Raw genomic sequence first — 26,381 nt, 5'->3', positions numbered from 1 at the left:
GCCCTCAGCCAAAGTGCTTTTGTTGGCTAAACCACAGACTGAAGTCGGGACATGAACCCAGGAGTCCTGGTGTCGCTCTGAAGCCTGTTTATAACTGAGGAAGAACAAAATCCAGCTGCTTCGCCTGAAGAATTTAAACCTCGGGTCACTCACCAGTTTACAGCTGGTTTTCCTCCGAAACATTCCTCTCAGACCATATGGGTCTGTGGACGCTGCAGTGTGTGTGTGACTGATTCATCGTTTTCACTCTCTCATCCTCGAGCACTGATTTTTTCATATACTCGACCATAAATTTTGTTAAAGGGATATCAAAAATAGAAAAATGCCCGTGCACAGCTTTAGTCAAGCTGCTGGTACTATGGTAAAAGTACAAACGTGTAAATACAACCTACATACTGCACTCAGGACAGGACTTAGAAAAGAGGATAAAGATTTGCACACATGCCATAGCAAGGCTCAAGGCTCACGCTCAGCGGCGTCCCTCAAATTTGTGGGCCTTGAGAAAATTATTGCTAAAAAACTCCTTTTGGATTTTCACACTCGACAGCGAGGAACCTCAGTGACTTAATGAAACACTGGATCTGAGTTCACGCCTTTACCTGCAGATGCGGTTTTGTCGTTCTTGAGGCTTAAAGTGATTATTGTTACGGTTGTGATATTGCTATTATTGTAGATTTGATATTATCGTGCGGCTGCAGTGATGTTATCCTTAACCTTCTGAAATGAAGTATCTCTCAGACTCAGATATGACCTTAACTCTGATATGATGTGCTGTAATTATCTTTCTTGCAGAAGTGATGTTGACTTGACTTTGTCTTTCTATTTGAATGAATTTGACTTGGTGAGGTTTTTCCCATATTTTACATGGTTTAATGTATTTTTTACCATTGAAACAGTGCATATATATTATATGTATTTTTGTAGTTCAGTTATACATGTGAGTTCTTGGACTGCTGTTTCCTATTTAAACCACTGTCTTCCTGTGCTCAGTATGAGCCCGATGAAGCTGTAAGCGAAACACGTTGCTCCATTAAATCTTGAGTGCCACAGCATATGTGGTTTGTCTTTCCACGTTTGTTAAAGGGATAGTTTGGATTCTCTCCCAGTTTTGGAGAAGCAGGCGGGAGTACGGCCACAGAAGCTCAGCAGTGTACTGCAGTACTCTGCTTTCAGGAGCATCATTTGGGCATTCAGAGTACACATTTCAAATGAGGTCGTTACTGCAGTTTGTGACAAATGGCCTCTTGTCTGCTCTGTGCGTTTTCATGGACACGTTGAATACAAACAACAACAACAACCTGCCTGAGCAGATGAGGCTGACCGAAGCCGTGTTCCCATTCAGGGTCTGCATCCTTCGGAGGACGCAGCCTACGCGGTCTATGGAGGCGACTCCTTCGGAGGCGACTCCTTCGGAGGCACCTCCGAAGGCCGCATTAATGGTTGTTAATTGGGACGGTCTAGCCTTCGGAGGATTTCCTGGTTGCGTCACCAGATGTTCCCGCCCTTTCCCCCACGACAGTTTATTCCTGCCGTCAAGGCTCGCCAGAGAGGGAGGGAGGGGAGAGAGGGGGGACACTAAAGCAAAGACATTATTTTATTTTTAAAATTTACTTTTTATTTAAATTTTGATGGAGAAGGAGAAGTGCCTATGTCCGCGTCGGAAGCTGATTTTTCATGCAGTACAGCCTCCGTCAGCGGGCTGCGGGCGGCACAGCGGGGCTGCTAGGTGGCTACGTGTTAGCATTACTAACGTCACGTATTATGAATGAAATTATGAGATTTTAATGTCCCTCTAAGTTTAACATATCTGGCGTTTGATTTTCAAATGAGTAAAAACCCACATTAAGTTAAATCAACGCTCCGATCTCCGCTCTGTGTCGCCATTATTTTTGAAGAACGCGGGCGCGCAAGGAATCTTGGGAAATGGAGGCCGCGAAGGATAGTAGCGATGTGTCCTCCAAACAGAGGGAGAAGGAGGACGCATTTGTGGGCTGCGAAAGGAGGAGCCTTCGAATTGTGACCAGATGGGACAGCCTTCGCGCAGCGCTGTGACGTAATCGGCCTTCGAATGCAGCCTCCGAAGGATGCAGACCCTGAATTGGGACACAGGTAGACTTTTTTTAAATCACTTTTATAGAATTGGTTTTATGTGATGTCGTCTATTTGAATTCATCTGTTTCAGTTTATCTTTTTATTTATTCTTCTGTTCTGTCTTGATCGTGTTGAATTTTATTATTAGATCTATTATTTATGTGTTAACTGCTTTTATTCTTTGAATTGTGTTTATTCGTATTGTATGGGTTGTTATTTTTGTTTTTTTAATTGTTTCTGTCTTTTGTCTGGCCCTCTTACTTCTGCTTTGCCTTGTTTCTCAAAGCACTTTGTTGCTATATAAATAATAATTATTATTAAGTTTGCAAGGCTTGAGTGTAGAGATGCATGTCCCAAAGAAAAGACAGCATTTACTTTTTTGAAAAAAAAACAAAGAAAAAAAACAAGCCTATATTAAAACATTATGAAGGACGTGGATATCAACACCAACCTTTTCAAAACGTGGTCAAAGGAATGAAAGAGCGGCTGTGTTTGCATGGCTGAACAAATCACCCACCGGGAGAAATTTTTAAAAATAAAAAAAAAATCATGCAAAGGAACAAAAAGATGTTTCACGGCTCTGAGGGCGTCACTTTGAAATTATGAGCAATAAGTTAGAGGACTTAAATCGGAGTATGCACGGCTGCATGGAAACAGAAATGTTAGTTGAATATTTATTTTCACTAGCCACGTAAAGTTTAGTCGAAATTTAGCCTTTTTTTAATTAACGGCAAAACCCAGAATATTTCATGCACGTAAACACGGTCGGTGTTTTAAGGGGTCAGCAGAGGGAACAAAAAACAAAAAAAATCTTTTAGCCTTAGGGGCTCGTCTCTTCAATCAATCACAACACGTGTGGCTGCACTGGTGACTTTATCAGAGACGTTTCCACTGAAAACAGCTGCAGGAAATGACGCAGATGAAGCATTGAGAGTGAACAAAACACTAAAGCCAGCAAAGAGCTGAAGGACGTTCAAACGCTCCACAGTGCTAAAAATAGCAGCGCTCGTGCCGGGTAAAGTGATGATAAACTGTAGCATCATGTTTTAATAAAGCTGCGGTCGCAGCAGTCACTGCGAGGGAGGACGGAGGCGCATTTTTACTGAGCTGAAAATATTCAGCTCAAAGTAAAAACTCACTCATAAAATGGTGAAGAAAGCAAAACTTATTTGATAATTCAAAAATAAAAGCTCATTTTTTTCCCACTCTGAATATTTTAAGCGGTGCTTCATATTGTAAAAAGCATATTCTTTATAAAGCAGTTATGTACATGTTTAATAAAATTCAGATCAGAATATTAAACATTCAATAAACTGCAGGTTACTATGAAAATCACACCCGCCTTAAAAAAGACACCAAAGTGAGACTTAAGTCGAAAACCCCGTACGCATTAAAGTTTAGTTCCTTATGAGCGATTGTAGGTGACGTGGGTTTAACGTGACAACACTTCAGGTGTTACCTCTTTTTAAGACTGATAAAAGAGAGGGAGGCGTCGGCGGGTCGGCGGCTCGTCATCCGTTCATCAGACAGGTCCGGCAGCAGAACTGACGGTAGAGCTTCTTCTCACAGAGACGGTTGGATTTGACCATCTCACAAAACACCTCATCAGCTGACGGACAGATCGAAGCAGAGGCACAAAATCAGCTCAACTGAATAAAAACCGCACCGTCACAAGCTCCAGTTTAAGTTGGTTTCACTGTTGTTTTTTGTGCTTATATTAAACATTTTTTCTTTTTTTTTTTGTGTAATTCTCTTTTCATTGGTTTATATGAACATACGAAAACAACATACACAACCGATTGAACATGAAAAGCTTTTAATCATGTAAAAGGGGAAAATGAGTAAAAATAAATAAATAAAAAATAAAAACCCTGTCTTCGCTTCTATTCATTTATCTCAAATTCTTTTATGTTGTTGCTTTAAAATTGTCAAAAAATGGAAAAAAAAGGTTTACTCTGTAAAATTGCCTAATTGAAGTTGACTGTGTGATAGTTTTTGTGAAGAGAAAGCAAATAAACAAAATGTCAAAAAATAAATAAATAAATAAAATGGGTTAGAAAATAAGTCCAGAAGCACATAAACAAACAAAAAAAATCCTGTAGAGGAGGATTATGGGTTAAAACACACACACAGACGATAAGTGGCCACTAGTTACATCACAATGTTTTCCAGGTATTTGTTCAGATCTGATACCTGAAACAAACACTATACATTTTACATTTGTTAATTTTTTAACACTTCGTAGTCCAGGGACCAGTCGATGAAACTGTGTAGACTGACGACTAAAACTGTGTGTATGCGGCAAAGACAAATATGCATGTGCGCTCTCTTCATTTGATTTGTAAAGCTGCGCAGAAACCTGATTCTGTTCAATAAAGTGCAGTAAAATGGACACGAATACGCTGTTTATAAGACTTATGATCATATTCAGCATTTGGTTTTTAGATGAGCACAGAGAAATCGGATTATTCACATTCTGCGTATAACACACCACTTTCTGTCAGAGCACTTCAGCTGTCGTATCCAAGTTCCTCGTAAAATATGGTGTTTACGTGCTCAAACACGATACTCGATAGGAGAATTAAAATGATGTGTTTATTATTCCAAACTCACCATTATGACACGATGCATTCACGATACAAGTCCTGCTGACCAGACTGAAACCCTCTTTGCACCTGGTGCAGGTTGTTCCCGGGCCGCTGCAGCTCAGACAGTTTTCCTCACACCTGGATGGACAAAGCAAGACTAAAAAAAACAGCTGAAATCATCGAATCCATAACAAACACCTATTTTGTTTATTTTCTTTAACAGAAGAAGAGTTCACTTTGGGGGTATTTAAGCAGTAAAATGATGATTCGGGGTTTTTTTTACGTGGATATATGAATGAAGCTGGTGTTCCTCTGTCCTAAATTTAACTGTAATAAAGGGCAATGCAAGATTCAGATTTTACGACAACAAAACTATGACTGAGTGACTTGAGACTGTTTTTTGGGGGGCTGCAGTGATTCAGGGCTGAGCCACAGTGACCCACCTGTGACACATCTTATGAGGGACTCCTGCTGCCTCTCCGGGGTAGTATCCAGGACTACAGGTCTGCACACACCTCCACTCCTGCTGCAGGTAACGCTCAGCACACTGGATACACTCCTCCTGACCCGGCCCTGCCACACACAGACAGGGAACATAATGTCACGATAAACAAAAACCTTCAGGGGCCAGATGCATAAGGGATGTATGTGCACAAAAATGATCTGTGAAACTTCAGAGGTGGAGGGGCTCAAGTATTGATATACAAATGGGCGTTACAGAGCTCTTCTACATCCATTTATAATGAACTGTGGGTGAGGAAATGCAGCTCGCGCACCACAACGGGGAAGATTTATAAAACAGAATCAGGTTTACACACAGCTTTATAAATCTGACAAAAAGATGTATATTTCTGCAGAGTTTTATTTATCTGGCCTCAGATCAGTGGAGGATTATTGGGACCACACAGCACTTTTGGAAAGATGTAACGACAGTGAGCTTAAAGTTTAGCTCGAGTTGCAGGTAAAACTCCAGAACAGCTTTGTTAAAAGAGGGACAGCTAATAATCCCTGCTGCCTTTAATTCCCTCCATCAAAAGAAAACACGAAAAGAAAACTTAAAAGTAACCTTAACTCAAAAACAGTCTTCCTAAATGAGAAAAATCCAAAACCTCCCTAAAAATGTCAAACATCCTCCCTTCAAAATGCAAAGCATTGCATTGCAAAAAAAAGTTCACATAAGATAACAAAAATTCCCAGCTGTTGAATTTCAAAAAAAGGAATAATCTGACTTATTATTTAGTCTTTATTCAATCTTTATGTTCCTCTTCTGGTTTCACTGCTGCCTTCAGTCGGTCGAGGATTTTTTCTTAATTGTTTTACTTTGTGACAGGCTGCCCTGCTCCAGTTTCTCCCCACCAATTTAAAAAAATATATGTTTTTTTAAAATCCCCTCCCCAAACAATTCCTTCTCCTTTCTCCCTCCACAGAAGATCACACCAGACCAGTGAGGACGAGGTAAAGCAGGGGCGACACAAACGATCTAATAATAATATCCAATAATATTCCTCCCCTCACCTGTGTGACAACATGACAAAATATATTCACAACAATAGCTGAATCTCCTCAACTTTGTCTGCTAGGCCACAGCTCTTGTCTCTCGGCCTCATCACGAGAAGGTTTTATTTCTGCCGCCTGAGTGAAAACACGGTAGAAGCTGCAGTCAAACACACGGACCTGTGCAAGTCCTGCAGGAGAAGTGGCACGAGCTGCAGGTCATCTCCTCCAGGTGGAAAAAGGTCCCATTGGTGCATTCAGGAACACAGGTCATCCCTGCCAGACTGTAACCAAAATAAATGACGTTTTTTCATTTCAATTTTCATTGGAAATAATATTGGTGCATCTTATACAGCACAGCATACTTACATCATTTTCCTTTTTTGACATTAAAGTGGGGAAGAGATAAAATAAAAGCTAAATAAATAAGAGGTATTTAAATGTATTTATACAGGCAACAGTGATAATAACAGTTTGTTTTTTTAGAAGAAAATAAACAAACAAAAAACAGAAAAAAAATAAATAAAAGAAAGTCCACTTCTTGGTGAATTTGGTTTATAATATCTGGCAGAATTTTTTTTTCTAAACACTTAAATTTGTTACCTGTGTACAAATCTTGGAAAACAAACTGCTTTAGGTCACGTTGTTTTATACAAAGTTTAAACATAACCGGCAGTCGAACAGTCTTTCCGTACCTGTAGCCATCGCTGCAGGCTGTGCATCTGTCTGCGTACCTGAGGCAGCTCTTACAGGTGTCATGACACTTCAGACACCGTCTCTGATCTGGTAAAGACAGAAAGCACAAGCATCAGTACAGCCGTCCAAATCCAGGATTTTCTCAACATTTCAGATGCAGCGTCGTCACTCTGTCATCACCAGCTTCTCACTGCCGCGCCTGCAGGTTCCTGATGTGGATAAAGAATAAAAACATTTAAAGTTTAAAGGATCGCTCAGAGGATTTTAGGTAGGGGGGCATCGGCCGAGCTAAAAAAACTCTGCTATTTTTAGCACTTTTTTTCATGTCCGCACTTTCTGGTTTGGTTGTTTTTTTTATTCTAAACCTCCTTTTTTGTAATTTTCAGGTCCTTTTGTTGTATTTTTAACTGCAACTACTTTCTTACTGATTCGGGATAATTTCTTGTGAAGCTGATCATTGCCTTCTTGCCATGTTTTTTAAACCTTTGAAACCTGAGTAAATTGGTTGGATTTCTTTCAAAAACATGGTGAGACAGCAACAAGCAACGTAACAAGACAGGGCCCAAAAATTATTAGCAAAAAAAAAAATGTTTGTTTATATGTGTGTGTGTGTGTGTTTTGTTTTGTTTTTCTGTAAAATAATTTTAAATATAAAATTGTTATAATTACAAACACAATTTTCTGGACATTTTCCCTATTTTTTGGACAATTTTGCTACAATCCTGCCTTTTGTTTAAAACTGATTTTGAGGTGATTTTCTTGTCACCTTCTTTTACTAATTTCTTGCAACTTGTGGGACATTTCTTGACAAGTTGATCACGTTTTTAAAGAAATTAAAAAGGGTCTGAACACAGAAAGAATGCCAGGTTGCAGATGTTGATCCAGGTTTCAAAGGGTTAAAAAAAAAGCCAGTTTGCTCAAGTTTTGAAGCAGCCGACTGATTTTGGTCGTCTTACTCTCGTCAGCGAAGAACCCCGGAGGACAGGCGTCGCTGCAGCTGGAGTTGAGCGTGTTGAGGTAAAGGCCTCTTCGACAGGAGAGACAATCGCCGGCTGTTCGGCCGACACATCCCTCGCAGCCTTTGTAGCAGCGTCTACAGCGACGAGACGCCGCGTCCCCATAGTGTCCCAGTGGACAGTGACTCACACAGGTCCTACACACAAAGGTGAGACAGTGCAAAGAGATTTAACCAACAGCAAAATATGAACAATGAACGGATCTGTAATATTTTTGTTAGCCAGCCGGGTATCTGCAGGTTTCAAGTTAAATGTAAGACTTTTTTAAGACTTTTTTAAGACTATCATGAATGAAATTTAAGACCCATTTCACTTTGAAGCTCCTAACCTGGGACAATATTGTTTGATGGCAGGCGTTTGCTGCTGCGCTTTTACAGCCGCTTTGTGTTTCTGTGACTTTGCATGTGATTGTAATGATTTTAAACCCCAACGTCATAAGTTGCAGCGTTCTCTTACACAAGGTGCAGCGGGCTTTAAATTGGTTTCCAGCAGGTTTCAACCACACACTGAATTCGCTGTTCTCTAACCATCTGTAATTAAACTTACCCATTACCTGCAAGTAACTGCAAGTAACACTGAGGGTTAAGTAAAGTCAACGTTTCACGCTCGTTTTGCTTCGTCTGTTGTCTCTGCCTTCTTCAACTACCCGCCAGCTGAGCCGGCGTGCTGCCGAAATACTGACCGGGCTGCAATTACGTTAATGATTATCGGTTCCGTGGTTGCTCCATTTTGTAGTTTTGTTACGGCGTGATCAAAACAGATCCTAAAATAAAAGTGAGACTGAACTTTGTAACTTAATAAAAGTAACATTAGTGAGTTTTTATTAAGAACTGTCAAAACTGTATTTAAGACTTAAAATAGACAATTTAAGGCCTAAAATGGAGATTCAGGGACTGTGCCAGCATATCTTAACTTTTTTTGATTAAGTAAACTCAACGAGCAAAGTGTGAACTTTACTCACTGCTGTGTATAATTTATTGATTTTCAGGCGAACCGTCAAAACGTCCGTGAACTGTGGCTCCTTGTAGGTGATGGGTAAATGCCACACTGTAACAAACGGCTGTAAAAATACTCAAAATTCTCACAGTAATGTATTACATTCTGCTGCAGAATACTGTGATAAATTTAATGGTAATATACTTTTAAAATACAGCAGTGACACTGCAAAATTACAGTAAACTACTGTCAACTACTGCTGCCAGTTCGATAATATTTCTAGAGCAGAAGATCTGCACGGTTAAATCACAAACACGTAGTCATGCCATCCATTGTTAACTTAAACATTATTGAGCGGTTCAGCTTTAAAGTTTGGAGCCCTCCACGTGTCTGGTTTCACATCAACTTTATAATAATATTAACATTAATTATTATTATTATTATTATCAACTCTTACCTGCCGGTTTTCAGGCTGCCGGAGCTGAAGTGGACGCAGTTGAGGCAGTGGTCAGTATCTGGTCCGTCACAGCCCTGGTCTCCGCACTCACTGTGGCACGGCCCTTAATGAACACCACAGACCGCCATCGCCATCATCATCATCATTATTCTATCTCAGTACGTTTACATGATGTTAGAAAAAGTGGAATTATGGTGTTAGTCTGACTAAAACTGGACTCCGAATGAAATCAGACTAAATCAAAATGGGACTAACACACCCAGATAATGCCACTGAAGTCGAGCTATTCCGCCATTTAAACACCTCAGTTGGACTCGGAGGGTCTGCAGGTGCTCCTCGTCGCCATGCAGCCTCCCTCGATGGTTAGAAATAGGGACTGTTCATTATTTCTGGGGGGGGGGGGCGACTTGTGTTTTTAATTTTTTTCACTTAAAGAAAGGAAGTATATTATATTTATTTTAAATAAAAAAGTCAAACAATATACAATACTCACTATATTTGAGTATTTGCTCCTCTACACCTTCCACAGCAGCTGATGGAGGCAGCAGTGGAGTGAAACGAAATCTCCCTACAACGATGTAAAGCGGTGAAAATATTCTAAATATAGCGTACACTTTAACTGATCTCGATTTTTTTAGGTGGCTTAAAACTAATCAATAAAGGCAGAGTTTGCTCAGTTTTATTAGATGTACGCAACGAGCGGTATTCTACCCCGAAGTTATTGTAAATACACAGTTATGACTGTTACTGGCTCTATATCATCGACTGTATAAATAATATCGGTTTATAGCAACTAGCTGAAAGAAGACATATACTCTGCTTGTATCCTGGGACAAGGACAACAGTCCAATTAAATGGACTAATCGAGCTATGACGGTAGCTCCACTAAGCTGTTTAACTGTGACTATTCCTGAGTCTTTGAGAGTCTAGAGTCCTGTTTTTTTTAGATTTGATTAGTTTCTATCTTTTAATCTTAAAAAAAACATAATTGCAATATTATATTTTATTAATTCAGTGAGACAGACCTTGTTGGGAGCCATAAGGACACAATATTCAAAAAATGCACTGCAGAAACTGTATGATGCCAGCAGCAGCAACATGCCCGAGTAAACGGGAGTCTTTCGTAGTAGCCGGTGATTTTAATTAACCCCAAAAAAGTAGCACGATCAAAGACAATGTAATTTTGTTTTTTAAACTTTGTTTTTAAAACATACAATAAATCTACATCCTACCTTCAAAATCGGGAAAATAAAGTTGTTGGTTTTTTTTAATCTCACCGTTATATTCGTCCTGCTGCTCCAGCTCGGGCTCCTCCAGGATCTCCTCTGGGATCTCCAGCATCCTTGAACGGGAGTGCTGAGCGTTGTGGGGCAGGTAAGGGTTCTGAGAGGTGCCATAAAGGATCAGTGTCCACTCTTTAAGGTTGCCTGTCCCAAGTATCCCCACCCCCCAAAAAACAAAAACACAATAATCAGGTTACAGGGTAAAGACATGACCTTCAGTGGTAAATGTGAAGGTGTGTGCACGTGCTGCAGGACCTCACCCAGCACCTCGGGGTTTCGAAGCTTTGATGGTGAGTCAACAATCTCCAGAGTCCACGTGCCCTCGGCTCGCTCACCCCAAAAATGAACCGACATGAACTCCCAGTTCCTGAAGCCCTCACTGGAGCTGTCAAACAGCCTGTAAATAAAACAGAGGCCAAATGAGACAAGAGGAAAATGTGTCAAGAGGACAAAATTACCCCATAAGGCCTCTTTACGCTGTAACAGTTAGAAATGATGAGATTTTGGCAACCAAAAACAGCTTCTGGGAGTTTCAGAAATCAGGACTTTAACCCTTTGAAACTTGGGTTTGCTTAAGGGAGGAGGCAACAAGCAAGTTACCCGAAAATAAGCAAATAAATAGAATAAAAGTAAAAAATGTTTGAAACCCACTCAAACTGCATTTATTGATCCCAAAGCCATCAAAGCATAAACATAACATGAACATGCACCATATTATTTCTTGGTGTCATTCTGGCCTCTTGGTCTGGAATTTGTTATTTTTTACTATTTTCCACTTAATGACATCTTTTTTTTTTAACCATATTTGGCATATGAAGAAAATGCATGCTATTTCCACTAGGTGGCATCATGACAAAAATCTGACTTTTAGAGGCTTAAAATTGTGAAAATTAATAATATTCATGCTTAGGACTGATGTTGATTGAAAAAATAAACTCAATGGAAGTAAGAAATTGTATTAATATATATTATTTATTTTAGCGTGATTTTGAAAAGTGCACCTTGTGTGCAGAGCAGTTACGAGTGTGAGTATTTGACACTGCACAAATAATAACAATGTCCAAAAATCAATGTTAATGCTAGTTATTCCATATCCTAAGCTGTGAGGAAAAAACATGTAGTATGTAGTTTATTGACAGTTATTAATTCTGTTATTTTTCAACTAAAAACAGTGGTATCATGATAAACACCTGCCATTTAAATGGTTAAAATTCTGAAAATTGACACATATTTGATATTTGTGATTAGAGTGTGTGTATTATTAAAGTGGGCCCTAAGGGTTAACAGCAAAACTAAAACAAAACACCGGCGCAGTATAATCTAAGCCTCATGTTTCCAGTCGTACGCTCAGTACTTTCCAAACACATGCATCGAGAGTCAAACTTATTTATGCTCTTTTCTTGGCCAGACTCCTCAACAGAGGTTTTGTTTTTAGTGAAAATGCATTTAACTCTTGTCTCACCTCTTGGCCAGCAGCTGTGATCTCGTCCCAGACGGAGAGACGAGGTTGATCTCCAGGTCTCCTCGTCGCGGGTGGACAATCAGGAGCTTGACCACCACGTGCTCCAGGTAATCCACGTGCCGCTCAGCGTCATCCGAACACGCAGAGGCGTCGATGCTGCTGTTCAGACTCTGGCCAGCATGGATGTACCTGCGACAGCCAAAAGCAAACGCATCATGCAAACACACGCTGTTATAATAACTGTTAGGACAGATTTGGAGCCTCATTGATTTGGAGCCAAAACATGAACGAATTATTTTTATGACCCACAGGTGAGACAAAAGTTTGACTGTTTATCACGTTTTGATCCTGTAATCTGTTGACAACATTTTGGGATTCTGTAACTGATACTATATCAGGATGTTTGGATATTTACATAAAAAAATCGCCTTAGTTGTGTCTTCTTGTCACAGACAATACGGACTCAAAAACATCCTGATCTCGCTTCGATCGCCGCCAATGAAGCACATTACAGTCCACCTGAAATCTGATCACCCTCCTACATTATTACATTGGTTAAATGAATTATCAAGCTACATCCCAGTAGATGAAATCTACGTCAACATAAGATTGTTTTTTTTTTAAATGTGGCAACCACATCTAGATTTTGTGGCAAGAAGGGCGGCTTTAGGAACTATTGGTTGATTATGTGTTATGTTTTGATTATGTGTGTCTGTTGAGTCATTTAAAGCAATTAAAAACCTTCTTGTTCAGACAGGCATCGTTTTTTAATCCTGTTTTTATCTGCTCTAACTGTATTTTTTTATCTGGCTTTTATCTTGATTTATTTTTATTTTGTTTGTGAAGCACTGTGACTGGCGTCTGCGAAAGGTGCTTCATAAATAAACTCCGCCTGCTTGCGTAACACATTTGTGGCCACATACGTTATTGTTTAGGTCTCCAGTGCAAATTGCGATATAATATGGTGCACTTCCTCATGATCAAAATGTCAATCAAAATCACGTAAATCTTCGAAAACTGTTTTTTCTTCCTTTTTCGTTATTTAGGTTTTTTTCTTTAATGTGTTTTTTTTTGTCTCTTATACATGAATGTTGACCCTTCAAAACTGAAGCAAATTGGTTTAATTTCTTTCAAAAAAATGGGAAGAAGGCAACATCAGCTTTACAACATGACCCAAAAACTAGCAATTTTTTTTAATAAAAGGGATACAGAAGACTGCCTGAAAAAAAAGAAAATGAGAAAGTGCTGAAAATGTAAAAATATATATAGATCTTTTACATATTTCTTTTATTTTTGATGTGACCATAACTTTAAATATAAAATTATAATAATTACAAATGTAGAATTTCTTTACATTTTTCCCTAATATTTTGTATTGTCACAATTTATTTATTTCTTGCCATTTTTTTTAAATTTCTTGCCTCATTTTCAAAAGAAATCAAAACAATCTACTCAGGTTTCAAAGGGTCAAAAGGCATCTGTAGCACATAGCACAAGAAAACTGACGCTGATCCTGGTTTCAAAGGGTAAATACTAATAATAATTTTTTTTTTTCATTAATTACTCGTGCCATGGAGTAGAGGGTGGTTGTGGAGGGAAGGCTTGAGTGGTTAGTTCATTTAACAATTATACCAACTCTCCTCTGTCATCTGTCTATTTCTGTAAAATCAAATAAAACACAAAAAAAGAAAGAAAAAGTCTGCGAAAACTTCAGTCAGCTGCGGACTGCATCTGCCTGCATCTGCCTGCATCTGCCTGCATCTGCCTGCAGCTTCCTGCAGCTCCCTGCATCTGCCTGCATCTGCCTGCATCTGCCTGCAGCTGCCTGCATCTGCCTGCATCTGCCTGCAGCTTCCTGCAGCTCCCTGCATCTGCCTGCATCTGCCTGCATCTGCCTGCATCTGTCTGCATCTGCCTGCATCTGCCTGCAGCTGCCTGCATCTGCCTGCAGCTGCCTGCAGCTGCCTGCAGCTGCCTGCAGCTGCCTGCAGCTGGCCTCACCTGTTGCGTCTCTCAGGTATCGGGCTGCAGGTGTGCTGAGGAGGAACAGTCCTCCACTTCCTGGCCTCCAGCACCATGGCCTCTGCGTCCACCAGGCCGAACCCATACAGGTGGCTGACTGTGAGAAAACACAGACTGACTTCAGTAAAGGGAGGTTACGCTCGGAGGCTTCGGTGTTGCTGAAAGTGTTTAGAGTACGAAACAGTCGATGTACTATGAAAGCATTAGAAGAAGAATGCAGTGTGCCTCTGAGTCCCGCCGCATTGGTCTTCCAGTCTTCGGCTTTCAGGTGGACCGGTCTGGACGTTCTCACCAGAAGATGTTGCACATCTCTCCACGTCAGCAGGAGGCTGCAGAAACCGAAGACACTGCTCGTCTCATTCAGGCCCGACAGAGACACTCATGACCTTTTTCTTTATTTCGGACTTTGATTGGTGTGATAAGCTGTCGATGACGATGATTAGGTGACAGTAGCAATACATACTGTATTTGTAGTATTGATCGACTCCAGATCTTGGCATGGGCACGGGGGGGAAATTCCCCCAATTTCGGATTTTAGAACATCTTTAGGATTTCTGGGCATTTCTCAGATTTTAGGACATTTCGAAGATTTCTGGACATTTCAGGACATTTCGAAGGTTTTAGGAAATTTCTAGGATTTTAGAACGTTTCTTGGATTTTAATACATTTCTCAGTTTTCAGGACATTTATAGGATTTCAAGACATTTATCAGATTTTTAGGACTTTTGTCGGATTTCAGGACATTTCTCAGATTTTAGGACATTTCTAGGATTTCTGGACATTTCAGGACATTTCTCAGATTTTAGGAGATTTCTAGGATTTTGGAACGTTTCTTGGATTTTAGTACATTTCTCGGTTTTCAGGACGTTTATAGGATTTTAGGGACATTTCTCAGATTTCAAGACATTTCTCGGATTTTAGTACATTTCTCAGTTGTCAGGATGTTTATAGGATTTTAGGGACATTTCTCAGATTTCAGGACAGTTCTCAGATTTTTAGGACTTTTGTCGGATTTCAGGACATTTCTCAGATTTCAGGGCGTTTTTATTAACCTGGTAGCAACTAATGGGGTTCCAATTTCACAAATAAACCAATTTCTGTGGTTCAAACTGGTTTAAAGAAATGCAGCACGGTTTTGGCAGACTGTTCCACCGGTCAGCTTCAGCTTTTAGAGTATATTCGCATGTGAAGATATTAAGTGATGTCTGATGATAAAAGGAACATAAACTGAATCAGGACCAGAGCTCCAAAGTTCAACAGAAATTGGGCAAACATCCTGCCAACAAAAAAACAGTCTAATGTAGAGAAATGATATTTTTGGCTGTGTAACTGTGCAGTATTTAGATAAGAGTCCTGACAGAGTTTAGGGGTCAGCAGAAAAACTAAACAGACTTGAGGAAAGACAGAAGACGGATGGTGAAGGAGAGTGAAGGACGGAGATGACTTAGAAAAGTTGACTGACTTGGCCTCCAGGGCGAGAGCTATGACTCCAGCCACGATGGGAGCTGAGACAGAAGTGCCGGTGTGTCCATCAGTGCAGCGGTGACGGATGTCTGTCGTTACCTGCAACAAGGCACAAACGCAGAAAACGCAGTTTTCAAAAATCAGTTACATGTGAAATTGATGTAAATCTTGTTTATTTCCGATTGCACAATGTTGCTTTTTAATACTGGACCTTATTTTTTTACTATTTATATTTTTTGCTTACCTTGTACACACCTTGCTGCTGTAACAATGCGTCTTTCTCCATTGTGGGACATATAAAGGATTATCTTATCTTATCATAGCTACGACAGACGTGACTCATTTGCGTTTAGTGTCTCCATCAGGTCGCATGCTCACGCAGCGGCCAGCAGCAGGTGTGGGCTCTGTGTTTGTCAGTAGACGTTTATCGTGTTTTTATCGTTATTTTATCGTTTTTATCATCAGAGTTTTCTGGTTTTTATCAGTAAGTGTCCTCCAGCAGTGAGAGCATTTAGATGTTTGTGTGCTCAGTACTTTTGTATGTTTCTTTGTCATATCGTTTGTGCTTTATGTGTTTTAATTATGTTTGCTGCAACACAAATCACTGTCTGAGACAAATTATAACATTGAATTGACTTAATAATTAGCAATTGAATTGCTATTGCTACCTGCAATTTTTTAATATTACAAGTATGTGTAATATTAAAGCGGGCCCTAAGGGTTAATATCTTCGTGCAATAACTTGAATTGTCTTGATCCAAGTTCCATGTCACAATCAGACACACAAAAAAACAGATCCAACGGGAAATTGATTCGTGCTGGAGCTCAAAATCTCTGCTTGTTTAAATAAATGACAGATGAGAGGACGAGGTCTGAGGGACTCTGTGTGTCCTCTCCACAACCTGACCCCGCTGTTTGGCCCGACTCCATTTTACGCACTCCACTGGGGAGCTGCTTCTTTCGTCACTCTATGCAGAAGCATAATATTTACTGTGTGTGTGTGTGTGTGTGTGTGTGTGTGTGTGTGTGTGTGTGTGTGTGTGACTGGGCCACAGAGACCCGGCTGGTAGCCAGAGCAAAGACACAGCCCGACGATAACGATATCAATGGCAAAATAACTTTTCCTCAATTGAAATATGAGACGTAGTCGATAGAATGACGATAGAACGCATTCCAGCCATGTTTCAACAGAAAACACGAACAGCCAATGATAATAAGAACAGCTGAGTGTTTGACAGCCACAGCGCTGAAACAGACACATCTGCAGAGGTGAAAGTGATTTCTTTAGACTTCTACAGACGACTTTGTGTTAGTTTCAGCTTTAATCAGACTTTGGATGAATTATTTAGAAACACCAGGACGCATCGCTCCGTGTCTCATCCAGCCGCTCGTGCTGAGCTCTCATTATTATTACCAGGAGCAGATGTAATGTTTTGGGGGCCCGGGGCCACAAGCACATGAGCTTATTTTCACCTTTTCTCTAACTGGGGATGCTGGCAGGCTGTTGGCAGCGATAGGAGATGTTGGCCGACTCAAAAGTTTTAAATTCCTGAGTAAAATGATTAACAGCACAGAAGATTCACAGAAGTTGAAGTCAGAGTCCTGCAGTCAGGAGAGGTCGGCCTATTATCAGCACAATGTGCTTAAATTTACCTGAAGTTTGTTTAAGATGGAGCTTTTAATTGTGATATAATGCTGGAAAGTTTAATAAACAATAATAATAATCAGTTGAATGCCCCTGCTGTAAACCATCTTCAAGGTGATTCCACAATTATCTAAATATTAATAAATCATATGTTTATTACACTCAAACACACCATGGCCCAATGAAACTGTGTCAGTGAACTATGAGAGCTAAAAACAAACTTCTAAAAAAGCAAAAAGCAAAATAATCGTTCTTTAATCGTAATCAAAGTCAAATGTTCAGTTAATGGTGATATTGATTTTAGGTATGAGGTTCAGACCTTCGCTAGGAGGAAATTTTAGTAACTGGACCTCTTTGAGTTTTAGTAAAATAGGTCCTCCAGCTGGTGATTCCTGTTCAACAGTATATTTGTCATGTTCAATGTCTGACAGAAAATAAATATTTAAACCAAAATTATGATATCTTCATATCTCACTTAGGAGTAAAAGTAACCTTTAAGCTTGTCAGAAATAGTGATTTGATAAACCAATATTAATATATAAAAAATATCGTTATAAGACTTTATTCCATATCGCCCCTCACTTTGTTATCTTTTTTTTTCTTTATTATCTTAGTCAAAGTAAACACAACCTCTGCTCTCTTTGGTTCTTTGGTTTTCTCCCACACACACACACACACACACACACACACTTACAACAACCTCTGTACACGCTGTCTTTACAGTAAACACTTCATGACTCCTCTCTGCGGTGGATTTGAGAGCTAAATAAAACTGAAATCATATTTTGGAGAGAAGGTCTCCAACTTTTATTTTCATGATCAGTTACGAGTCAAATGACCAGAACGTGAACACAAATATGACTCATAGCTTCAGTGATGCGGCTTGTTTGCTCCATGCCAACAACCTAGTGTACTGTCACGGTCACAGTCATCAATGATTGGCTGCCCGTCAGATGTTCAGGACGTCCCAAACAGACACGTAACCGACCTACAAATGAAACTTATCCATGCTCTCTTCAAAGCCAGACTCCACTGACAAAATTAATAACATATGGCTTCAAAATAATATGACACAATGCACAATATGTATTTTTAAAGTCTTTTAAACTAATGTTAACTACTAAAATAACAATAATAATAATAATAACGTTCAATAAGCTGCTGTAATAATAACATTTAATAAAATACAGTTATAAGGAAGTTAAATACAGTATTTATAAGGAAATTTTAAAAAGTATTGTTATAATTAAATAAAGTAGAACAGGTCCAGTGGTGCTTTTATATTGAAGGACCCGGTTCGTCTCAGGCTGGAAATGTTTTTGCTGTGGACTTGAAGCTTCTGATCCAACGAATTCAATGAATTTTAAGACTTTTTATGAACCCTTTGTAATGACACACCACAGACAAACACCATGCGCACGCACAGTGCGGCTGTGACGTCCCCGTTCTCGCAGGATCCGCACATTGCCAGTTCGATGAGATTTCACCCAGTTTTAAAACTTTAAACGAAAGGCCAAACCGCAACAAAAGTTTAACATTTCATGCAAAAACTTTAAACTTAAAATCTTTAATGAACGTCGAACACTCTGAGCTACAGTTGTTAAAAAAAGGCCGCAGTACTCACAATCTTCCTCTCGTGAAACTCTCCGCTGCTGTACGTTGTGGCCATGATGGCGCTGCAGGCCTCCAGGTACCACGGCTTGTTCCCGTTCTCCGTGGTGCTGGAGATGGAGATGGTGTAGATGCTGCTGGTGTAACCGTCACATGAGCAGTGGTCGCCCTGACGACCGCCGTTACCCGACGCCCAGACGAAAATGGAGCCCAAGCCTTTGCGGCCCTGTGAGAGACACACAGATCAGTCAGTCAAAAACAACTGACAGACGGCCATCGTTTATTTCACAATCAGAGCAGCACGAATTACACATAAAGCCAGAATTTCTGAAACTAACTGAGTTACTTTTGAAAGAAGTAACTAGTAACTGTAACTAAGTTACTAATTTAAAGTAACTTGCCCAACACTGGTCGCTACACAGATTGATAAACTCTGATTTTTCTTCGTGACTGATTGAACCTTCTTGATGCCGTTCTCAAAAGCCTTCTTAGTCAGCAGCCCCGGGCCATCCACCGTCTTTCCGTCGTCTTTTGGCCCCCAGCTGGCACTGTAGATGTCAACGTAGTCGGGTCGGATTCCCAAGGACGTGGCCTCGACCATATCGGTCACGTCACCATCCAGCATCCGAATCCCTGTGCTCAAGGTAACAGAGGCTTTAGGATCAATCCTGTGGGGAGCGAGTGTATCTGCACCATATTTAACGGCAATTCATCCGAATAACTGCTGAGATGTTTGTCTCTGGAACAAAGTGGTGGATCCACAGACCGCAACAACTCTACCTCCAATACGAGCGTTGTAGGCGATGCCAACGATGCAATGGGAGTTATTGGCCGCTGCTGCGACTTCTCCTGCACACCGAGTACCATGTCTGCACGTAAACAGAGAGCAAACAGAAAAGTGACTACCACAATACTCCTTCCTGTATGATGGATTCCCCCTCTGATGACTGATGGGAGATGGTAAGACTAGAAATAATAATAATAATAATAACATCAACGACCAGCAACTCGAATCTGCTGAAACATCTATCAAAAGTTTCAAAATATACGGTATGTTGTGTTTTGTTGATCCACTGCATCGTAGTGATACTGATAATGGGTACAATGATCAAATTTTACAGTTGTTTTGTCGAACACTATGCCACATCAACCCCAAAATAAAGTGTGTGCATTAATAAGAGAATTTAGAGTACAAAAAAAAAAAAAGTTACTTTCCCTAGTAACTAGTTACCTTGAGAGTAACGAGTAACTTAAAGTAACTCAGTTACTTTTGAAAGAAGTAACTAGTAACTGTAACTAAGTTACTAATTTAAAGTAACTTGCCCAACACTGGTCGCTACACAGATTGATAAACTCTGATTTTTCTTCGTGACTGATCGAACCTTCTTGATGCCGTTCTCAAAAGCCTTCTTAGTCAGCAGCCCGGGCCATCCACCGTCTTTCCGTCGTCTTTTGGCCCCCAGCTGGCACTGTAGATGTCAATGTAGTCGGGTCGGATTCCCAAGGACGTGGCCTCGACCATATCGGTCACGTCACCATCCAGCATCCGAATCCCTGTGCTCAAGGTAACAGAGGCTTTAGGATCAATCCTGTGGGGAGCGAGTGTATCTGCACCATATTTAACGGCAATTCATCCAAATAACTGCTGAGATGTTTGTCTCTGGAACAAAGTGGTGGATCCACAGACCGCAACAACTCTACCTCCAATACGAGCGTTGTAGGCGATGCCAACGATGCAATGGGAGTTATTGGCCGCTGCTGCGACTTCTCCTGCACACCGAGTACCATGTCTGCACGTAAACAGAGAGCAAACAGAAAAGTGACTACCACAATACTCCTTCCTGTATGATGGATTCCCCCTCTGATGACTGATGGGGAGATGGTAAGACTAGAAATAATAATAATAATAATAAAATTAATAATAATAATAATAATAATAATAATAATAATAATAATAATAACAATAATAATAATAACAATAATGAAGATGATAATAATAATAATAATAATAATAATAATAATAATAATAATAATAATAACAATAATAATAATGATGATGATGATGATGATGATGATGATGATAACAATAATAATAATAATGATGATGATAATAATAATAATAATTTGTATAGCACTTTTCATATATAAAATGCAGCTTAAAGTGCTTTACATGCAAGAGTGCTGAAAATTTTAAACCTAAAAATATATCTAAAAAATTAAATGAAACAGCGTAAAAATAAAATAAAATAAGAATTTGAAAGTAAATTGCAGAAAGGCCACGGGTGGAAATAACTAAAAGAAACAACAAAAGTTAAAGAAAAAAATAAAAGCATACAAGTTTATAAGAAATAAAATGCATTAAAAATAAATAGAAGTGGCCAGTTTTTTTAAACTTTTTGGACTGACTTTAAAACCTGATATTGACTGTTGATATATATATATTTTTTCAATGGTAGCTCTGCTGGAAATAGAAAAAGAAGAGGGATTTGCACTTCAAAGGTGTAGTTATTATCATGTAAGTTGTTCACAGGTGCATTAGTATTTTGTAAAGCTTTGGTCTTTTTAGGACCAGCATGCTGCCTTTTTAAGACCGTGAGTGTGAGGACGGGATGGACCTTGAATACTAACAAACTGAAACCAACCCCAAACCAGATGGAGGTTAAGTCATCTGCAGGACTGAGGGCGAAATTATCTTCCTCACATGGGGGAACTTTGAGAAAAAAAGGATTTGAAAACCAGTTTGAGAGCTTTAGTCTTTTGTTTTAATGATAAAATGCCCGGTGCAGCTTTTGAGGAAAATACTACATTTCTAAACAATGTATTGGTCAAGAGCAAATTTCAAAACATAAACACATAAATAAACAAACAATCTCCCTTATATCTGTTCTACTTACTAATTTTAATCATGATTTATACCACGGTCTAGATAAATATTCAGCTCCTGCAGTGGTGTCAGTGTTAAAGGCCATCAAGTGAAAAAATCAAAGTAGTTGAAATAAACCCCTTAAGCCTACAAAGACGGTGCAGGCTTTCACACTAATGAGGCGAAATTCACCCACCACACGCACTAGTACTTATTTCACAAACACTGTTTGTCATTCTAGGCACGGGCTGTTATCATTTTAACGTTTTTAGCGTTTTAACGAGTTATCTTCCTCTCTAAAACAAAAAAGGTAAAAACCAGTAAAAAAACACTAAATTAAGCGGTTTTACTTTGCAAAATCAGTGTTTTTCCGACGCTGCTCATCGTTGGAGGGGCTTCTAACTGATGGCTGATGCAAAAACACAAAAGCACGAATGGTCTCATCTAGAGCCAGTGTTTGGTTTGTCTGTTCTGGGCTACCGTAGAAACAGATATAAGCAGCTCATTCGAAGGTGAGGTCAGGACATTACACACTAAAGAAAACATACTTATATAATATTCAATTTCTACTAATATATCCCCCTAAATCCTACACACTGGCCTTTAAGGTGAGTGTGACGTGGTGGCGTTCTCTCTTACATGTTTTCGTTGCGGGAGTCATAACGTGGGGTCGGGTCGTGGTCTTTCCCGTTGACATCATAACTTGCTAGATGGTCCTACAGAAATGATAAATGACGACAGAAACACGTCAGTGAGACAAAGACAGCAGCTCACAGTTACTGAAACGTATCACAGTTCTCGTTGTGTTACTGCAGTGACGAACTGAGGTCAAACATGCAAACTTAGGGAAATAATCTTCATTTTTTGATCATTTTGGCTGTGTTCATGCATACGGCATACATTTTTGCAAGACTGTATTTTTGTTTAATCTTGAAATTTCCAGCACAGCTCCTACAGTAAGTCTAAAATATATTGTAAAAAATAGTTACATTCAGACTGTTAAGTGTAAAAAATGCACCATTGAATTTTTGATCCCACAGCCATCAAAACATAAAAACATGCATTGTGTTATTTCTGGGTGTCATTCTGGGCTTTTGCCTTGGCGTTTGTAATTTTTAACATTTTCCACCTGATGACGTAACTTTTACCATATTTGGCATATGGAGAAAATCCACGCTATTTCCACGAGGTGACCTGTCACAGTCAGTGTTGCTGCTAATCACTGACGATAATCAAAAGTCTACTCAAAATTTGGTATATCAAAAACAACAACATCATGAAAACAAAAAGAAAAAACGGCATTTAAAGGGTAGCGATTCTAACTAATGAATATTTTATATTTATGATTAGGACTGATGGTGGTTAAAAAAATAAACTCAATAAAAATAGAAAATCATATTAGAGTATAATACTTTTTATAGCCTGATTTTGGAAAGCGCATTTTGTGTGCAGAGCAGTACGAGCGTGAGTATTCGACACTGCACAAAAAATAATAATGTATAAAAATCAGCGCTGCTGCTGTTTACTGACATACCCTAAGCTGTAATCAAAACTTAGCATGTAGTATATGGAAAATAATTTCTTTAATTTTCTGTGGGGGTTTTCTTCTTAATAATCATGAAAAAAAGGCATTTAAAAGGGTAAAATTCTGAAAACCAATGAATATTTGATAGTTATGATTGGGACTGATGATAAAAAATAAACGTAATAAAAGTAGAAAATCATGTTAATGTATATTATTTTTTATAGGCTGATTTTAAAAAGCGCATTTTGTGTGCAGAGCAGTAGTGAGTGTTTTTGACACTGCGCAAAAAATAATGTATAAAAATCAGTGCTGCTGCTGATTATTGACACGTCCTTGGCTGTCATAATAATACAAAACCTACTTAGAGTATCGTACATGGAAAACAATTCATTTTTGTGTTTGTTTTTCTTCCATCTACGAAAATAGCGGCATCATGAAAAAAGGAGATTTAAAGGGTTAAGATTCTGAAAATTAATGAATATTTTTATATTTATGATTGTTACTGACGGTGGTTAAAAAAATAAAGTAAAAGTATAATACTTTTTAAAGTCTGATTTTAGAAAAGCATTTTGTGTGCAGAGTAGTACGAGTGTTTTTGACACGGGGGGGGGGGCATCATGAAAAAGGAGATTTAAAGAGTTAGATTCTGAAAATTAATGAATATTTGATATATATATTTATATATTTGAATATTTATGATTAGGACTGATGCTGGTTGAAAATTTAAAATCACTGAAGGTAGAAAATGATATTAATGTATACTGTTTTTTAAAGCTTGATTTTTAGGCGGCATTTTGTGTGAATAGCAACAACATACGTAATTCTGGGCGAGGTCAGGGTGGTTCCTCTCGATGCCGTCATCCAATATGGTGACCACCACGTTCTTGCCGGTGTAGCCTCTCTGCCAGGCGGCCAGGACGTTCATCTCTGAGCGACAGCGGCTGCTCTTATCATTGCAGTGCTGAAAAAAAAGACAAAAATCTCATCTTGTCTCGTCGAAATGTAAACGGCACAGTGAATGATTCAGCGTATTATACTCACAATGTACCACATGTTGGACCATTTAGGGTCGTTGAAATGAATGAAGCTCGGGTCACTTTGGACAAACCTCTTCACTCTGGGTTTTACTACCTGCTGCTGAGCCCAGTCCACCTGAGGACGGAGATGGCAACAACACCATTAGTCAGTTTAAGGGCTAAAAGAGCCACACTGTTTTATGCAGAGGTCCAGACCTACACAATTATATAAAAACATCTTGTTTTGTGTTGGAAAAATTCAAGAACTTTGATTTTTCAAATCTATTTTTTTAGAAATAAATTAAGTCAATGAAAAAGTTCTACTCCTTTGTTTTTGTATTGTAAGAAAAGGAACTTCACAATAACTAAATTGTTTGAAAATATACAATATTTTATCATTTGTTATTTGTCTGCCTGAAACTCAGCCAAAGAGGAGTGAATCTGTGCCCTCTGATGAACCCAAATATTATGTGAAAGTTGAGTGTTGTCACACAAATCTTTGGACAAGAAAACACAGGTAAATTTTTTAAAATCTCAAGACATCCACAGCACTTTTAAACCACCAATGAAATGAACAAAATATGTGAACTTCTGCCAGTGAGATACTCTAAACTATGTCCGGGGTTGGCAGGTCTACTTGGAAGAGTTTAGACAGCAGAATAAATGTGTTTTTGTGACCTTATCTCTCCCCGCTGTACATTTCGATTCTACTTCAAAGAAACTGATCCGAGTCTCACCTCAGGATCCATGTGGATGAAGCTGTGGGGGCCCCTCACAGAGAAAGCAGCTCTGCGGACCACTCTGCTGTGGTGGAAGTGATAATGGTCCTCCAGACTTCCTATCTGACCAGAAAACATCAAACAGCAACATCAAGAGTCATCAAGTCTTACACACTATACTGGAGTATAAACAGATGATAAATGCTAAATCTGAGGCCTGATGTGGTCTGACTTTTTAAAATGAAACGCTCGACATAAACCTGATTCTACAAAGCTTTCTACATTCAAAACACATTGGGGCCATCTGTTTACAGTCCATGATGTCACTTTATAAATATGCATGTTTTTGCTTGACTTTGCACCAAAAATGTGAGCTGGATTCTCAGCACATGTGCAAAACTGGCACACTGTAGTCCGTCTGCTCCGTCTTAAAGCGTCCCTCTCACTACATCTGTCTTCGTCCTGTCCGCACCTCCTCCAAACACACGTCCTCAGTTATATTGTTTTACCAGCGCCAATTTATAACAAGGCAACTTTAAACTGAGTTTATGGAGTGAAAAGCATTTAAAATTAATTAAAAGCAGAGCTGAAAAAAGGCTTTTAAACGGCCGTAAGGTGGCAGAGTTTAACTCTTTTACACCTGAAGCGTCATCAGTTTTCTTGTGCTGCGTTCAGATGCGATTTATTAGAATTTAAACCTCTGAAACCCAAGAAAAAGTGTTGATTTTTCCCAAAAATTGTGAGAAAACATAATAAGTAATTTGGCAAGAAATGTCAAGCAAACTGCAAAAAAAAAAGTCCAAAGTGAATGTTAATCAATTCGTAGATATTATCAAAACACGAGGGAAAATTATTTTACAGGAAAACAAGAAGAAAAAGCTGTAATCACTTTTAAAGCACTTTTTTTGAGGTCATTTTCTTTTTTAATCCATGTCATTTCATTGTAACTTTTCACTCATTTCTTGTTCATTTATGGCCATTTCTTATTAAGTTGCTTGTTGTCCTCTTCCCATGTTTCTCAAAGAAACTGAGTCAATTTGCCCTGGTTTCAAAGGGTTAACCAGATTTCAGATTGGCGTTCACAGCTGTTTGATACAGTCTAAGTGGTCACAGTGAACATTACATCATGCCACTACGTTACAAAGTAAACACAAGACTTTCACAAGTTACAGCACACTGACAGACTCACGGTCATTACCTGTCCAAAGTTAACATATCCGTATTTTGCAGCGATTCTGTCAGCTTGTTGCTGTCCACCTGTGATCCGCACAGCCCAGTGGTTTGTATAAACACACTGACTCCTTTCAACTGTCAAAAACATGAAAAGCAAGAAGAAAGTCATCCTGACTGCAGATAATGAGGTCTGTTTCAGAGAAAAGTGGCCTGTCGGGTCTTCAGCAGCGCAGCTTCGGGTAAAGTCGGTCATAAATCCATCATGTTGTGTTCACGCTCCGGTGAATTTAACTGTCCGGTTGAAAACTAGTCCCTGAGCA

General features: G+C 39.2%; 1 protein-coding gene across 1 annotated transcript; it reads right to left on the bottom strand.

Annotated features, from left to right (window-relative positions):
- Positions 1–1,935: 1,935 nt before the first annotated feature.
- On the bottom strand, positions 1,936–26,381 carry pcsk6 (proprotein convertase subtilisin/kexin type 6). The gene is made up of 21 exons (XM_042490401.1): positions 26,087–26,381; positions 24,907–25,011; positions 24,195–24,305; positions 23,971–24,114; positions 22,268–22,344; positions 20,467–20,555; positions 19,226–19,398; positions 18,779–18,991; positions 15,508–15,608; positions 14,271–14,374; positions 14,025–14,142; positions 12,024–12,212; positions 10,822–10,958; positions 10,556–10,705; positions 9,279–9,381; positions 7,826–8,022; positions 6,869–6,956; positions 6,354–6,457; positions 5,123–5,252; positions 4,705–4,817; positions 1,936–3,700 (listed from the first exon to the last, which is right to left on the bottom strand). Exons 1-21 carry the CDS (start codon positions 26,312–26,314, stop codon positions 3,603–3,605), a joined length of 2,772 nt encoding a protein of 923 aa, XP_042346335.1. The 5' UTR covers positions 26,315–26,381; the 3' UTR covers positions 1,936–3,602.

Source organism: Plectropomus leopardus, chromosome 1, assembly GCF_008729295.1.
Source record: "Plectropomus leopardus isolate mb chromosome 1, YSFRI_Pleo_2.0, whole genome shotgun sequence".
NCBI classification, from domain to species: Eukaryota; Metazoa; Chordata; class Actinopteri; order Perciformes; family Serranidae; genus Plectropomus; species Plectropomus leopardus.
This window is presented reverse-complemented; position numbering and strand designations above follow the sequence as displayed.

Bases quoted from the DNA above. Each gene is read 5' to 3' on its own strand.
- pcsk6 (XM_042490401.1), bottom strand. From the start codon at position 26,314: ATGACCGACTTTACCCGAAGCTGCGCTGCTGAAGACCCGACAGGCCAC. The intron at 14,143-14,270 runs GCACACTGCATT...GTTTTCTCACAG, and splicing joins CAATGCGGCGGGACTCAGAG to TCAGCCACCTGTATGGGTTC. The intron at 6,458-6,868 runs GTACGGAAAGAC...TTTTGGTTACAG, and splicing joins GCCTGCAGCGATGGCTACAG to TCTGGCAGGGATGACCTGTG.